We start from the raw sequence: 16,125 nt of genomic DNA, 5'->3' as shown, positions 1-16,125 counted from the left end.
GTAAAGAGCTCAAGCAACTCAGTACAATGACCACCACCCCCACCACCACCACCACACACACACACATTATATATATATATATATATATATACAGTGCAAGCACATCCCGAGTGAAAGGGAAAGGGGGGATCCTTTGTTTCTTGCAACACCCTCTCTGTGGTCTCGTGCTGGCCCAGTCATGCTACACAGCACAGTCAGTCACTGTGTTAAAAGTCTCAGAAACTTTCAGTGAAGATAGAGATATAGAGGGAGGGAGGGATGTACACAGAGTCCTACAGCTTTCCATCTGTGTTCCATATTGTTATTAGGAACATCAGCCTACATGTTTCTTTGTGTTATTTTCTTGACAGGGAGAAGGGGGGGGGGGTTAAATGGCTGCACCAGATGAAGGACAAGTTCAAACTTTTTTTTCTTCTTTTCTTGTCAGTAAGGCAGCTGCTGAGCGTCACTGCTGTGGTCGAGATGCTCTTTGCACAGCCCCAGCTTCCTGCTGCCTTATCTGGGCATCTGATTGATCGATTGCTGGCTGCTGTGCTGGAGCCTCACCTCAGCAGGGCAGTGAGCCAGTGGGCCCTGCTCATGTCCCAGGCCACTCTTGTTCAACAAGGAACTCTAAAGATGCACAGTACCAAGTCTATGCCACACCATGCAAGACATGACTAGAACTGTACAGCCACTGCTACTAATTCTAATATTCACTTTGGGTAAGGGCATCTGCTAAGGTGCAACATTGAGTTCCCCCATATGCTTGCTTGATATAAGCTTGGAGAACTTGAAGGAAGAAATCAGAAGAGTCCGCCAACTGTGTGGAAGTGGCCCCAGTTGCCCTACAACCCCCCACCCCCCCAAGTAATAACAACACAGCCGCTGCTGTAAAATAAAAAGCATTTTTTGTTGTTTATTTGCTTTTGCAATTGAAATATAAAACAGTAATTATCACCAATGTACAAAATGAAAAACAAATGAGAATTGATGGGAGAAGAAAATTGATTAAATGAACAAGAAAAAAAAAAAAAAAGTTACAGCCAGTTTCTAAAAATTCCAACAAGACCTAAAACTGATTTCAACAGTTAATATTTAAAAACGTTAGTGCTTTCTATACCCATTACTGCAGTATCTTTATGATAATTATTATTAATAAACAAGAACAGTTATCACCAAAGGAAAAAAATAAAAAATATATATATATTTATAGATCGCATAGCAAGAATGCAGACTTAAGACATGAGACCATGTTGACATGAAGATGTGTGCTTTCTGAGGGATGCAATCAGACAGCCCTGCAAAGTGAATGTTATTTTCTTTGATTTGCTTGTTTTATTACAAAATGTTCAAGCTACATCTTCCCTGTGTAAGGGGGGAGGGGGTTGATTGGAATTTAAACTGTGGATTCTGTTGCATAGTGTATAAGCTGCATTTACAAAAGTCAGCACGCACAAACTGGAGAGAGAGAAAAAAACCACAACAATGGAAAAATAAGACTGGGAACCACTGGGCCCCTGCGAGACACAGGCCCTCGACCCATCCCCCCCGTCCCGTGAGACACAGGCCCTCAAACCCCACCCAGTCCCTCCTAGACACAGGCTCTCAACGCCCCCTGCCTTGTGCCCCGGGGTTTTTAGTCTCCGTTCTCAGGCTCATGTGATACCCATCATCTCCTAGGTCACCACCCTCCATTAGGGTGACAGAGGGAGGCACAGACTGCATACCTACAGTGCACAGAGCCCAGCCACAGTACCCCCAATGGCCCCGCCTTCCCCACACACCCCCAAGTTTACATCTCAGCCTCAGGCCCTGGCTCTCTGCATAAGGCCTGGCTACACAAGTCACCAATTTAGTTGGGGCCTACCTCCCTTTTGTGCTTCATATTGTGTCTGCGCTGGGGCTGCTGGTTTGTGTTTGGCTGGGCTCTGCAGCAGCTGCTATAGAGCTGAGCGCCACCTGTCCACCGGGCTAGTCACTACACACCCTGTTAATCACCCAACCACTGATTTCAACTCATTGGTCTACAGCAAACCCACTGCCACAGTCCAAAAGCAGAGGACAGTGTACCTGTGAGCAGACTTCTCTGTGCAGTACAACACAGCTCTGAATTTCCAAGCCCTTCTCACTACTCAGTCCTACTGTACAAATGTTAATATATTTATATATTTAAAATCTTATTAATTATAAACAGACTATATTACAGGACACACGTGTACACGCAGAAAACATTTTAAAAGCAAACAAAAGAAGCACAAGAGAAAAAATAAAAAGTCTTTGTACATGTCACTGTTATTCTACACGCAGACAGAAACCTTGAGGGCGAGGCTCTCGCAGGCATCCCAAAATTCAATTAGTATTAGTAATGTCATCATCATCATCATCCTCATTATTATTGAATCAATACACATTTCTAGACTTTTTTAAAAGATTAAAAGTTACAATCCCCAGTGTACTGAACTCAATTGTTTTAAAACCCTGCAGCTGCAACGACAGACTCTAACCATGTATTAAGAAGCACCTGTGTGGCTCGAAGAGATTATGGTAAAACGTGCAACATGAACACATGAGCAGTTAGTAGTAGTCAATCAAAGTACCAACAAAATGAGAGAAAAAAAAAAAAAGACACTGAAGGAGACACTGAACACGGACCAAAAGCACCGGGAACGTGTGGAGCCGCAGAGACATCAGAGATTCACTGGACCAAGCAGCGCTGTGGTGGCAACCACAACAAAAACAGCAGCAGAGACAGACAGACAGACAAACAATCAGACAAACAAACAGACATGTTGTGGTGTTGCAGTATCACATCAAGTCCAGTCCTCCCCTCAGAATCAGAACCTACTGGCTGGGAACCAGGAGGAAAGGCCAGCAGTACGCAGGTCCCCTTACTACAGCAGCGACCCGGTTAAGAGGTTCCAGTGATGAGGAATCGGGGGGAGGCCTCCGCCTGCATCTCCTGAGGACTGGAGCCGAGACACACAGAGATGGAGACGAGACAGAGACAGAGACGGGGACAGACACACACACACACACACACACACAGACTTCAATATGAAGACTATTAAATATAAACTGGGCTATGTGCAGCTGAGCTGGATCAGTTGCTACAGTTCCCAAGTATTTTCTGGTGCAAAATAATCAAACAGACAAAACAAACAGACAAACGCACACCACTGACAACAGTAAACAAGCCGATCACCGATTAGCTAATTTTTCTTTTCCCATATTCCACAAATGTTGTTTCCAAACTTTCCTCTTCCTGGGAAAATAAAACAATAAAAAATAATAGTACTACTAATATCAATATTAAAATAAAAATGAAGAACTTGTAACAGGGGTGTCTCTGCGTTGACCTCTTGTCCGTGTACGGCCAACTCACTGCCACATCACAGCTCCGTTAACACTTGACCTCTTAAAATATTAGATTTTGTACATAACAACAATAACAACCACCACCACAACAACAAGCAAATTAAATCAACCATAACCTCTCAGAGTATTTTTTTTTTTTTTTTTTTTTTTAGGTAAAACTGTACAGTTATCTCTATAAAACCTTTTTTTGTAATCGTGGAAAAAAAAATAATAATACCTAGCCGTCTCTCTGCTCCCACTCCCAGACCCCACCCCAGGAGAGACCAGCTGGATGTCTGAAATCAGGACCCCCCCCCCCCACCACTGTCAAGTATGAACAGAGTGATACGATTTTCATCGTCAAGTTTTAAAAATAATATTTGAAATAAAATAAAAACAATCCAGTAACTTCACGAACACACAGGGGCACAACAGTAGCACCCTGTGTTAAACCCCACTGCCACCACCACCAGCACACACCCTGACTCCCCTGGCACGCTGTTCAAATTGGTCAGGAAATAATAATTATTAATAATGATTAAAAACACAACGATAATCCAGTAATGAAATGTCAGTAGGAAGCTCCACAGGCTGTCAGGCAGCACACGGCTCTGTTGGGAGACACCTGAGGTCTGGTTCCGTTTTCTCATTTGTTCTGTTCTTGTCTCACGTCTCCTGACAAACTAATATCCACTACAGCAGGGGATGGTGGTGGCAGTGGTACAGAGTCTCCGCCCGCTCACATTCTCTGAGCTGCAGCACTGGGGTGATCAGCCCAATTAACAGGATCGTCAGCCCCTAACAGAGGGAAGAACAGTCTCTGTCCAGGACCAGGGCTGGTGACCCCTGCTTGAACATTCATGCACACACTCACACGTGAATTCTGTGTAAGTGTGGGGAGGGAGCTCAGCTGGTAGCTGTGTGCACATGCCAACCAGACCTGTGTCCTCCTGCCTGCCAAGCATCAGACAGGCAGAGTGTGTGTATGGAAAGATACTTGTGCGTGTCCCCCAGTGGCCCCAGTAGTGTCCTCCTGTTCAGACTGAAGTCAATGTTTGTGGGGGAGGGAGGGAAGGTGGTAATGGTGTGGGGGTGCCAATTTAACACTCACACACACAAATTATATATATATAACAGACATTAAGATTTAAAAACAAAACAGAACTTAGTCCCAGCACAGTCTGTTGAAATGAAACAGGACAGGGGTGGATGAAGTGGGGGGGGGAGGCAGACAAAAAAAAAAAAAAACACAAAGCCCACCTTCCCCCCCCACCCACTCACCCCCTGTAATATTCAACCCTTGTGACCCCCTCCCACAAAGAGCTGAAGAATGCGGTTTCCCCAGGGTCTGTGGCTGTGTGGCCCCGGGTATCCCAGATGCTTGCCCAGGTGTAGTCCAGGTGTGACCTAATCCCCCCTCCAGTCTTATCCCCCAAGTGCTGCCTGGCAGGTACAGGTGGGAGTGTGTGTGTAGATGGGGGGTAAGGGGGGGAGCATGTTTATTACATGTTGTAGGCCACGTAGATGGGGTCCAGCTGGTCGGCCAGGAAGCTGTCCCTCAGGTGCATGCGCTGCTTCTCCCCCCGCGAGTTGATGGGAATGACCCCAGGGTCCACCACCACCACCACGCCAACGATCAGGTGGTGCTCGTCCAGGACCACGTCCGTCACCAGCGGCACCAGGTCCAGGGCCTCCTGCTCCGAACCGCACAGCTCCACCACCACGACCAACAAGTTCGTCCAGGTGAACACAGCGCTGCGGGGGAGGGTTGGGAGAGTATTGATCAGTTTTTATTTGTTATTTGGCTTTTTGAAAGACAGAGAGAGAGACAGTGTCAGACGAGCAGATGGGCACCCACCTCTCTGCGATGCTGCGGTGTGTGCGTGACACGGACGTCTCGATGTCAATGGGGTGGTATCGCAGCCCGCGCAGCTCTAGAGTCTCATCCAGTGAGCCCACCACGAACAGAGCGTCGTGACGGTCTGAGAATACACACACACACACAGTGACTAACTGCACTGATATATTGATCGACCGATGCAATGGGGTACTGATATACCGATCTGTTGGTGTACTGGTGTATTAATCATCTGAAATATTGATCTGTGGGTCTACTGGGATGCCCTTGAGTGTACTGGAGTGCACTGGGGGGCTGACCTCCACTGGCGTCCAGCAACTCGGTCCTCTTGACGAAGCCCAGGTAGCCAGTGCGTGCCCACAGCGTGTGCGTGTCCCCGAAGCTCAGCCGCGTGTTGAAGTGGTCTGCCTGTAGGCTGTCGTCTCCGTAGATGGTGTAATACCCACTAGCACTGTGGGGGCTGTTCACCCACACCTGGGGGAGGGGAGGTGAAAGAGAGGGGAGGAGAGAGGGAAAAGGTGTACAAAGAGTTTGAAGGTTAAACGTCGTCGTCGTTGTCCAAGCCCCCCCATGCGGTATACCCCCCTCACCCCACCCTACTCCCTACCCTACCTCCCCCAGGTGAGAGTCTCCCAGTGGTCCTCTGGTCTCTGGGTTCACTATAATCACCCTGACGCCCGGCAGGATCTAGAGAGAGAGACATAGAGGGAGGGAGAATGAGAAAATGTGACAGAGCTGACATAAATCCACATCCCTCGAATGTGGATTTTAAAGCATTAAATGCAGATGCAGATGTAGTGTATTTAGTTGTAGGTCGAGGGACATTTTGTATTTGCCAGTATTACTGTAAAATCAGTTTGCTACAGTTCTATATATATATATATATATATATATATATATATATATATATATATATATATATATATATATATATATATAAAAAACATGAAATATTTAACATTTTATTTAAATGTTGTAAATGTGAAATAGAGCTGAAATAAACATCCACTCATAGTCCTAAACTGAATGTAACAGAGTACTTCTATTCTATTTCAATTTTCATACTATAACAATTGCAAGTTTGAATGAACTGTTCAGAGATACAAATGTTACTATTGAACATGATTTCATAAGTTCTTAACATGCATCTAATACCACTATTACTAGTCACTTTACTACTTAGTACATGTAGTTTAGTAGATGTAAATTAAATTTCAAAAACACAAGCCGCTCTGCTTTGTTAGGCAGTAGCTGCTGCGATGATCATCATAGGGGGAGTTTACATGCAGTGGTTTTAACTTGTGAAGTGATGATGCTTGTGCATATTTGGCATCAGTTTTGCAGCCAAGAAAAACGGTCCCAAAGAAGGACAGGGTCAATCCCAAATACTCTAGTAAATGACGTAAAAATTAGGAAAAAACTGAAAAGCATGTCCATTCCACTTGTAAACAGCATTTTTATATCCTTAAATGACCACATTATAGAAGTGCAAGATTTCAAGGTAACGTTTCATGGTTAGCAATGGTAATGTGCAAAGCTGTTTTTTTTTTTTTCTATTAACATTGTTCTATCTTGTTGTGGGTCTGTTGTGCACCATTAGGTACTTTAAATCATCTTGTAATCCTACCTTTAAAACACTTACATTCACGGCTTCCTAGTTTAATCAGTGATGTGAAAAACCACTCGGGTAAGATCAGTTAAACAAAGTATTAAACAACTAGCCACAAGGCACAGCTGTACCAGTTTAATTTAAACACGTTGTCACATGACAGCCACGGCTTCAGTGATGTATGTGTCTCGAGTGTTATTCTCACCGATGTAAACCAGCCTTTCCGGCTAGTTTCCTAGACACATACTGTAAACTACACACACAGACTAGAGACACACACACACTCACCTTCCCAGACTCTGTTAGTGGCAGGCTCTGAGGAGCCCCTCTCTCCACCAGACGTACCCTGAACAGAGAGAGAGAGAGAGAGAGGGGCAGGGGGAGTGGGAGGGAGAGAAGGAAGAAGTGAGGAAGAGGGGAAGAGAAGATGAGCACTAATAGGCAGTGAGTGTATCAGGACTGAACACAGGCCAGGACAGATGAGCTCTTACCGGTCATGTCTCAGTGACTTCATATCCACATACACTGTGGAGGGGTCTGGACCAGTCGTACCCTGCAGAGAGAGGGAGAGGGAGCACAGCGTGAGGCCCTCCATTATGTTCAAAGCCATGTTTTGGGAACAGTGCAGTCTGGCACCCCACAAAGGACCCACTGCCCTATGCACTATACAGGGTCCTGTGGTCATTGATAAGTGATCGAGGGGCAAAGGGGTTTCTGTTACTTCTTAATCATCATTATCAGGGTCAGAGGTCAAATCGCCCTCTTTATTCCAGGTGTGAATCGGTCGCTGATTGACAGGTGCCTGTTGATCCCTGGAGGGCTGGACCCACCCATCCCAGTGTATTTTGCAGCCCTGCAGAGTGGAGAAAGCCACCAATACCACCCCACTGAGTCCCCCCTACCCCCAGTAACACTCCACCAAGTCCCTCACCCCCACCCCAGTACCACCCCACAGACTCCCCCACCTCCAGCTGGCTCATGCGGCTCTGACCTGCAGACAGATGGCCAGGTTGACCCGCGAGCCAAAGGAGGTACTGACAGCGCGGGGAGACAGGCCCAGGTCCTTGAACAGCTTGGAGAAGGACTGAGTGAGCACCAGGCGGGGCCGCTCCTCTGCCACCACCACACAGCTCCGTACACATGACAGGTTCACCCCGCGTGCCTGGGGGGATTGAGAGGGGGGAGAGAGTTAGGGTTTCCAGCAGCCAAACTACACCACACTACATTGTACTACACCCCAATACATCACACTATACCATCTTGTAATAGACCCCAATACAGCACACCACAACCCACTCCACCAAGCCCCGAGTGCAGGGGAGCAATGTCACTGTGACTCAGGCTGCCTTGTCACTGCAGGCACCCCCAGCCCCTTCCCCTGTCTCACCTTCAGGGCCTCAGTCTGGTTGCCCAGCCCCTTGGTGCACATCTCCATCACAGAGTAGGAGCAGAAGGTGTCCCTGACGCGGTACTGACTGAGGGTAGACAGCCACAGGGCCAGGTTCCCCTCCAGCTCCAGGGGAGGGATCAAGATAGACTGGTGCCCTGAGTACACACTGCAGAGAGGGAGATAGGAGAGGGCAGAGGTGGGGAGTGAGGGAGAGAATGGGGGCACGAGAGAGATACAATTGCAATGAAGGTTTGAGTCTTGCGTTTGTTTTGTTCATTTTTTTTATTATAACAACTTTAACTCCCGCAGCAGTCCTGCTAGTGGCGGGGGGGTGCTGTACCTGCAGAGGCACCACAGCACAAAGCCCAGGCCACAGTATGGGTCCAGACAGATGGCAATCTGCCGTGAGGAGTACAGCTCACACTGCAGCTTGATAGAACGGCACAGAGCACTGACTGCAGCGTGTGAAATCTGCAGAGGGTGAGGGAAAGAGTTACTTCATTAGGCAATTATAGACATGACACAGCGAAGGGAGGGAAAGATTGGAAGGAGGGAGAGGGCGAGTGGGACGGCAAGCAACAGGTATGGAAAGAGAGAGACAGAAAGACAGGAGTGTTACAGAGTATGAGATTTAGAGAGTTTAGAGTTTAGAGAGAGAGGTCAAAGGCAAACCGACAGATGAGAGAAAGAAAGAGCACAGGGGTGAGCAGGGTTGGGTAGTGAGTGTGTATGGTGGGGGTGCAGAGGTCAGCACCCTACCTTAACCCCAGTTAGCATGCCGGTGGTGGACACACTGAAGTCCAAGTAAGCCATCATCTCAGCCGTGGGGGGCTTGTACACCTGGGGGGGGCGCCGGCGAGGCAGGTCATCTGTGGAGTGGAGGGGGGACAGAGTTACTGGGGAGGAGATAGCTTGGACACGACACAACACAACACAACACAGGGTATTCTATGGTCTGTCCCTTTCTGTTGTTTTCAAGTACTCTCTTGTGCTCTCGCTCACTCTGGTGCTCTCGTACTTGTGCGCTCTCGCCCACTATCGTACTTTCTCACTGTCTCTCCCATTTGTGCCCACTCTTGTGTTCTCGTACTCTCATGATCTCGCCCACTCTCCCACACATTCGTGCCCTCTTGTGCGCTCGTTCACTATAGCACTATTGCGCACTCTCAGTGAGTGTTTGTGTGAGTGCAGGTCAGACCTGTGTCGATGATGGTTGGCCAGGTCTTGGTGTTGACCGCAGCCGCTGCCTCCTTCGACCTCAGCATCTTCATCAGTGTCTGAGTGGTCAAGATACAGGCTGCCTTACTGACCTGCAGACAGACAGACAGAGAGGGGGGTGTGAGTGAGAGGTAAAGGACAAAAAGAGTAGGGGGGCATAGACAAAAGAGGTTTGTTTTATCATTTTTTGCACTTAAAAACTGAACTAATTTAGAGCTGCACTCAAACAGACACAGAGACTCACATCAATGATCATGCGCACGGTGGGAAGGGTGGCGGCCAGGTTCTGGGGGTGGGGGGGGCGCACTGTCACTGGGATGCAGCCAGCGTACAGACAGCCATAGAAAGAGGCGATCAGATCCAGACCTGCAGAGAGAGAGTGAGAGAGAGAGAGAGAGAGAGGGGGTGATGGGGGGGGGTTTAAGGGATCCAGGGGGGGAGGGGGCGGCGGGCGGGCTCGTGTCTTACCTGGGGGGTACAGCAGCACCACATTGTCACCCGTGTTGATGCTGCCCTTCTCGGTCAGTGCTGCCGCGATCTTCTCTGCCCGCTTGTGCAGTTGAATACAGGTCGCTGTGGCTATTGCAGCTCCCTGAGAGAGAGAAAGGGAGAGAGAAAAAGTGAGTGTGTGTGCGCATGCTCATGTATGTGTGTGAGTTTGTGAATGTGCAAGTGTGACAGTGCACATGTTAGTGTGTGTGCTCTAGAGTATGTATGGGTGCGCACGAGCAAGTCTGATTGTGTGTGTTTTGTGTGTATGCGACTTTGTGCACAAGTGTGTGGTGTGTGCGTTTGTGTTACCTTGGCATTTAGGAGCACAAAGAGAATGTGGTCCGGGTCAGTGTGAGCTCTCCACTGCAGAGCCTCTGACAGGTACTGGTGCTGGAGTGGGGCAGAAAGAGAGAGAGAGATGAGTGAAGTCTGGTGTGAGCTCTCTGTACTCTCTGAGCACACAAGGGCAGAGACACAGGAGTACATCGGGCATCTGGTTCCACAAAACAACTAAAATTTTACACAGAACACCCGAGGGGTGGGGGCGGGAGGGTGTTCAGTTGTAGCGGAAGGAGTTGCAGAGTTTGTCTGCAGTTCAAGAAGGGGGGACGGGGGGGGGAGTGAGTGCAAGAGAGAGAGAGGGGTGGGGGGTATGATCTCTCTGCCTAAAGAATGCGTTTGTGTTTGAGACTGACAGTACTGGCCATGATACTGCACACATTTCCTGTTGCAAACTTTCATCAGCTTCCTATTAGCCCTAAGCCTTACCCTGATCTTTGCCCTCTGCCCTTTACCTTCAACCTCCAACCTCTTGATGCTAACCCACACTGTCGTTAATCAAACTCGTTCATTAAACTGCCCATTCTCAGCTCTGAAGCACAGTGGCAGGTGTACACCCGCTCTCCACACACCTGCCGACAGATTGTGGTGGCACTCTGATATAGAAATACTGTGACTGACAGACTTCAACCCAGGACTTCCTTGTTTTGTCTTGCTATATTTCTGTTGCTCTATTTTCAGGCTAAGCTGTAAAATAAATAAATACCACATTAATCTGTCATTGTAATGAAACAGGGTAAATACAGACTGGATTTCAAGCAAAAATAAATAAATACAGAAATACAAAAATAAATAAATAAATAAATGCATAAATAAATAAATGAAACTGCTAGATCAATATGAATAAGCCCTCATGCAGACAGCTTGCATTGTTTATGAAACCATGCGAAGCCCAGCTCATTCACAGTCAGAAGTACACAAGACATCTGTGTTTAACTGTGCAGAAATGTGCGGATAACAAAAAGCAAATTATACTGACTGAGACATATGTATAAATGTATATATATATATATATATATATAAATATAAATATGATTCATTTGCTGAAATGCCTCTGGCAGCGTTGCGATGGCCAGTCACTGTGAAACACATTCCACAGAAGCAGCAGATCTGTGTCCTTACCATGAAGGTGGGCCATATACACAGCTAGGTCCCCAGCATAAATCACACAATGAAACAGAACAGACAAGATCTCTGTGAGTACAGCAACACAACGCATCAGAGTGTATTCTTCAACATCATCAGGTTTGCATGTCTTTATATTTATATTCTTTCATATATACACTGATCAGCCATAACATTATGACCACTGACAGGTGAAGTGAATAACACTGATAATCTCGTTATCATGGCACCTCTCAGTGGGTCGGATATATTAGGCAGCAAGTGAACATTTTGTTCTCAAAGTTGATGTGTTAGAAGCAGGACAAACGGGCAAGCGTAAGGATCTGAGCAACTTTGACAAGGGCCAAATTGTGATGGCTAGACGACTGGGTCAGAGCATCTCCAAAACTGCAGCTCTTGCGGGGTTTTCACGGTCTGCAGTGGTCAGTACCTATCACAAGTGGTCCAAGGGAGGAAAAGCGGTGAACCGGCGACAGGGTAATCGTCGACCAATGCTCATTGATGCACGTGGTGAGCGAAGGCTGGCCCGTGTGGTCCGATCCAACAGACGAGCTACTGTAGCTCAAATTGCTGAAAAAGTTAATGCTGGTTCTGATAGAAAGGTATCAGAACACACAGTGCATCGCAGTTTGTTGCGTATGGGGCTGTGTAGCCGCAGACCAGTCAGCGTGCCCATGCTGACCCGTCCATTACCGAAAGCACCTACAATGGGCACGTGAGCATCAGATCTGGACCACGCAGCAATGGAGGAAGGTGGCCAGGTCTGATGAATCACGAGTTCAAGGTGCTGACTTGGCCTCCAAATTCCCCAGATCTCAATTCAATCGAGCATCTGTGGGATGTGCTGGACAAACAAGTCCGATCCATGGAGGCCCCACCTCGCAACTTACAGGACTTAAAGGATCTGCTGCTAATGCCTTGATGCCAGATATCACAGCACACCTTCAGAGGTCTAGTGGAGTCCATGCCTTGATGGGTCAGGGCTGTTTTGGCGGCAAAAGGGGGACCTACACAATATTAGGTAGGTGGTCATAATGTTATGGCTAATCGGTGTATATATATATATATATATATATGTGTTTAATGGCATAGTGTCCAGTGCTCAAAGTAAGTTATACCAGGGGTCTCCAGCCCTGGTCCTGGAGAGACACAGTACAGGGCAGTACTGTGTATAATTTAAACTATACAACCAGTAGTGTTACTCAAAATACAAAAACACCCAATAAGTGTGTTAATTAGAAGTGGAGTTAACTGGCTGGTTCTAATTAACAGTGAGCAACGATGCAGGGGTTGGCATACCGCACCCTCACCTTCCTCACTAGGTCCTGGTCCTCGATCAGCCCCAGGTCCCGCCCTGCTGCCTGTGCCACACGCTTCCCTGCCACCAGGTTACCCAGCATGATGGAGGCCGGCCCCACGCCCACTGAGAGAGAGAGAGATGGAAAAGGAGAGCAAAAGGAAGTACGAGGTAAGGAATAAAAACATTAGATAAAGGGTGAGAAAGGGAGAGAGGGGGAGAGGACTGTAACTGTACTGAGTTGAAAAGGACCATTAATGCACTGACACAGAGAGCAGTTACTGTCCTGAGAGAAAGATCATTATTTTTCAAATTTACACAATAAATAAATACAAAATAAATGTTGCTGGCTCTCAGGATCAGCCCAAGCCTCCAAAGCACATCAACACTAAAACTCAAACACACCCAATCGAAATCACACCGCACACACGTCCAGATCGTTCATGATCTTATAATAACTGTGTTCCATTTGAACCACTTTCCTCTTCCTGCTCTGTAAAATGAATCCAACAATTATGACATTTGCCACCCAGCACCACCAAAAACTCTTATTCCTTCTATGATGAAAAAAGAGAAAGGGGGGGGGAGAGAAGACAGAGAGGGGACCTGTGTGGTGTACCTGGCTGTTTCTGCCGGGGCTTCGGCAGGTTAGTGACACAGCTGTGGGGGCACATGAGGATGTTGCAGGGGTGCAGCGTGCCCTCCAGAAAGTGCTGTTTGGTCTCGGACACGTGGAGCCCCCCCAGCGGCGTCTTAGGCAGGGTGTTGGCAGGAACCAAAGCTAGGCAGTACAGACCCACCTGGTGAATACTGTCTATCGCCTGGAAAGAGGGAGAGGGAGACTCATCTTCAACCCCAATCTAGATTCAGACTGACAGAAGTTACACACCGACAGTGAGAGGATCTGTGGTTCTCAACCCTGGTCCTGGAGGACCCCCTACCCTGCTTTTATTCCAACCAAGGTCTCAACTACTTAATTGAACCCTTAACTGAACTAATAATTTTCTTACATTTTACTTTTTAAATTTTTAAAAACTGATAAAAAAAAAGTTGGTTCCATAATAAGATAAGTTCCTAATATGATTTTATACTTAACTTAAAACCCCTACTGTTTAAAATATAAAAGCCTCTGATTAGGAAATTATTTGTTAAATTAAGGGTTCAATTAAGTAATTGAGGGCTCAGTTGGAACAAAACCCCCCAGGACCAGGGTTTAGAACCACTGAGTGAGAGAACAGAGACACATGGACAGACAGACAGTGAAAAGACAGACACATTGACAGTGAGAGGAGAGACAGGGACTGAGGGATGGTGGTACCTGCAGGACACGGCTCATCCACTGGAAGCTGTCCTCCTCGCTGGCATCCGGCCGCTGCTCAGCCACCACCACGATCCGCTCATCATAGAACACCGTGACTGAGAACACCACAATCCTGCACACGCAAAAACCGCACCACACACACCACACCACATGAACACCATGGGACATACAAAATAGACAAAGTATGTCTAATTAGTCAAGTGATTGGGTTCAATTAAGAAATGAAGATGAGCGTGGCACAGTGTGGGTCAGTGCAGTGGTGCGGTGCGGTGCGGTGGGACTCACCGGCCACGGTACACAGTCTTCACTGGCTCAACCGCCAGCGCCGTGGCAACCAGGTCGTCTGCGTTGTGCCGGCGACCGCTGACCATCAGCAGTCCCTCTATGCGGCCCACCACAAACACCAGGCTGCCCTGCAAACAGCACATGCAGCACAGGGGTCAGGGCTGTATGTACAGCCAACACACACTCACACACTACTGCACGCCACCCCCCAACACACACACACACCGACACTACTAACTCCCTCCCCCCCGCACTCACCGGCCCCACGAATCCCAGCAGCCCTGATCGCACGAATGGGATCTCCCCAATTGGGGCACCGTTGGAGTTCACAGGAATCACCTGCAGAGAGAGAGAGAGAGGGTGAGAGAGAGACTTATTGTTTCCAAAGCTATTTAAATGTTTGTGAAATGTTTCTGTTTGTCAGCTGAGAGCAGAGAGAGTAGAGAGAGCAGGGAGAGAGGAGAGAGAAAGGGTCAAACCTCAAATGTGTTCTTGGTGACGCCAGGCAGGCCATAGTACAGTGTCCCCCCCGCCCGCGAGTTCACACAGATCTCCCCAATCTCGTCGGTCTTGCACAGCTGGGGGGGCCCGTCTGGCTTCACAATGCACATCAGAGCTGCGCAGACAGAGAGAGAGAAACACAGACAGACAGCATGGTCAGAGGAAAGACAGCTGAGCCCAAAACAGCATGGCACAGTCAGAGGCAAGACGCACATAGCAATATCTGAGCAGTAGTGTGGAGTAGTGGTCAGAGCTCTGAGACTCAGTTATCCATCTGTCTGTGTCCATGGCTGAGGCCGGTCTCTGTCTGTGTGTGTGTCTGTCTCTATTCTCTGTGTCTATGTATATATCTGTCTGTGTCCATGGCTTGAGGTCCTGTCTGTCTGTCTGTCTGTCTGTCTCACAACAAGCCTCAGAGTTGCTGGACAACGCACACAACATGACCCCCAGTTTGTCCCTGTGCATCAGTCTGTCTCACCCCCGGGCATCACATGGCCAACATCCTGCACGGTGAGGGCAGAGTTCTTGTCCTCTGTGTTGACACGGATAACGCCGTAACTCAGCCCCCCCATGGATAGGATGGCGCGTGCGGGCAGGGGTGCACCAGGGATCCCTGGCCTGCAGAGGGGAAGAAAGAGAAGGGTAGAGAGAGAGAGGGTCAGAGATAGATAGATAGATAGATAGATAGATAGATAGATAGATAGGGTCAGAGAGGGTGAGAGAGCACAGTGTAAGATGCTCAACCCAGGCTCTGCTACACTGCTCTGCACTGTATAACCAGAACACACACTGTCTCACTCACTGCATACACACAGATCATCTCTCCCTTTCTCTCAATCTCTCTTTCACCAACACTCCATCTCGCTCTCTCAGCACATCCCTCCCTCATGAACACCACCCTCTCTCGGCCTCTTCTCCGTCTTACCTGCGGATGGCGACGGTGAGCGCTTCAGGGGAGGAGGCGCAGGGGCAGATGACCTCAGGCTTCAGGCCCTGCGTCTGGAACACGTTGAGGAAGGCGTCGCACGATGACACGGACCCTGACACAGGGGACACACACGTCAGCAGAAGCAGAAGTAAGAGTGGCAGCAGTGTGAGTAGTAGTAGTAGCTGTTCTAAGGTACTGGCAACCACTGCAGTATTATGTGCTGTAATAGTACTTGTAGTAGTAGTAATAGTAGTAGTTGCAGACGACTCACAGGGGTTGGCCCCATCAGCCACGATCAGCATGCGCAGGGAGGCCAGGCTGGCATCTCTCTGGTCACGGTGTGCCATCATGGCCCAGTGTAGGTCTCGGCACTTCACCAGAGCCACGCGCGCTGTGGGGGGGAGCAGCAGTCAATCACTGGGTTTA

General features: G+C 48.2%; 1 protein-coding gene across 3 annotated transcripts in view; it reads right to left on the bottom strand.

The window, feature by feature from the left end:
- Positions 1 to 873: 873 nt before the first annotated feature.
- Positions 874 to 16,125, bottom strand: part of LOC136752920 (disco-interacting protein 2 homolog B-A) — a 53,738-nt gene continuing 38,486 nt past the window's right edge. For 2 of the 3 annotated variants that reach the window (XM_066708640.1, XM_066708642.1), the window contains 24 exons: positions 15,971 to 16,090; positions 15,697 to 15,811; positions 15,250 to 15,389; positions 14,750 to 14,886; positions 14,529 to 14,609; positions 14,271 to 14,398; positions 13,983 to 14,097; positions 13,284 to 13,485; positions 12,678 to 12,790; positions 11,365 to 11,388; positions 10,213 to 10,293; positions 9,880 to 10,003; positions 9,656 to 9,777; positions 9,392 to 9,503; positions 8,953 to 9,062; positions 8,534 to 8,664; positions 8,191 to 8,359; positions 7,795 to 7,965; positions 7,295 to 7,356; positions 7,092 to 7,149; positions 5,807 to 5,881; positions 5,494 to 5,668; positions 5,195 to 5,318; positions 874 to 5,091 (listed from right to left, as the gene is read on the bottom strand). In XM_066708640.1, the coding sequence (XP_066564737.1) occupies positions 4,839 to 5,091; positions 5,195 to 5,318; positions 5,494 to 5,668; positions 5,807 to 5,881; positions 7,092 to 7,149; positions 7,295 to 7,356; positions 7,795 to 7,965; positions 8,191 to 8,359; positions 8,534 to 8,664; positions 8,953 to 9,062; positions 9,392 to 9,503; positions 9,656 to 9,777; positions 9,880 to 10,003; positions 10,213 to 10,293; positions 11,365 to 11,388; positions 12,678 to 12,790; positions 13,284 to 13,485; positions 13,983 to 14,097; positions 14,271 to 14,398; positions 14,529 to 14,609; positions 14,750 to 14,886; positions 15,250 to 15,389; positions 15,697 to 15,811; positions 15,971 to 16,090 (2,942 nt within the window). In that variant the 3' untranslated portion in view covers positions 874 to 4,838. The remainder of the gene's footprint in view (positions 5,092 to 5,194; positions 5,319 to 5,493; positions 5,669 to 5,806; positions 5,882 to 7,091; positions 7,150 to 7,294; positions 7,357 to 7,794; positions 7,966 to 8,190; positions 8,360 to 8,533; positions 8,665 to 8,952; positions 9,063 to 9,391; positions 9,504 to 9,655; positions 9,778 to 9,879; positions 10,004 to 10,212; positions 10,294 to 11,364; positions 11,389 to 12,677; positions 12,791 to 13,283; positions 13,486 to 13,982; positions 14,098 to 14,270; positions 14,399 to 14,528; positions 14,610 to 14,749; positions 14,887 to 15,249; positions 15,390 to 15,696; positions 15,812 to 15,970; positions 16,091 to 16,125) is intronic. The other variant, XM_066708641.1, reaches the window with a different exon arrangement.

The sequence above is a fragment of the Amia ocellicauda genome, chromosome 7 (genome assembly GCF_036373705.1).
Source record: "Amia ocellicauda isolate fAmiCal2 chromosome 7, fAmiCal2.hap1, whole genome shotgun sequence".
Taxonomy (NCBI): Eukaryota; Metazoa; Chordata; class Actinopteri; order Amiiformes; family Amiidae; genus Amia; species Amia ocellicauda.
The sequence above is the reverse complement of the archived record's forward strand: the minus strand, read 5'-3'. Positions and strand labels throughout refer to the sequence as shown.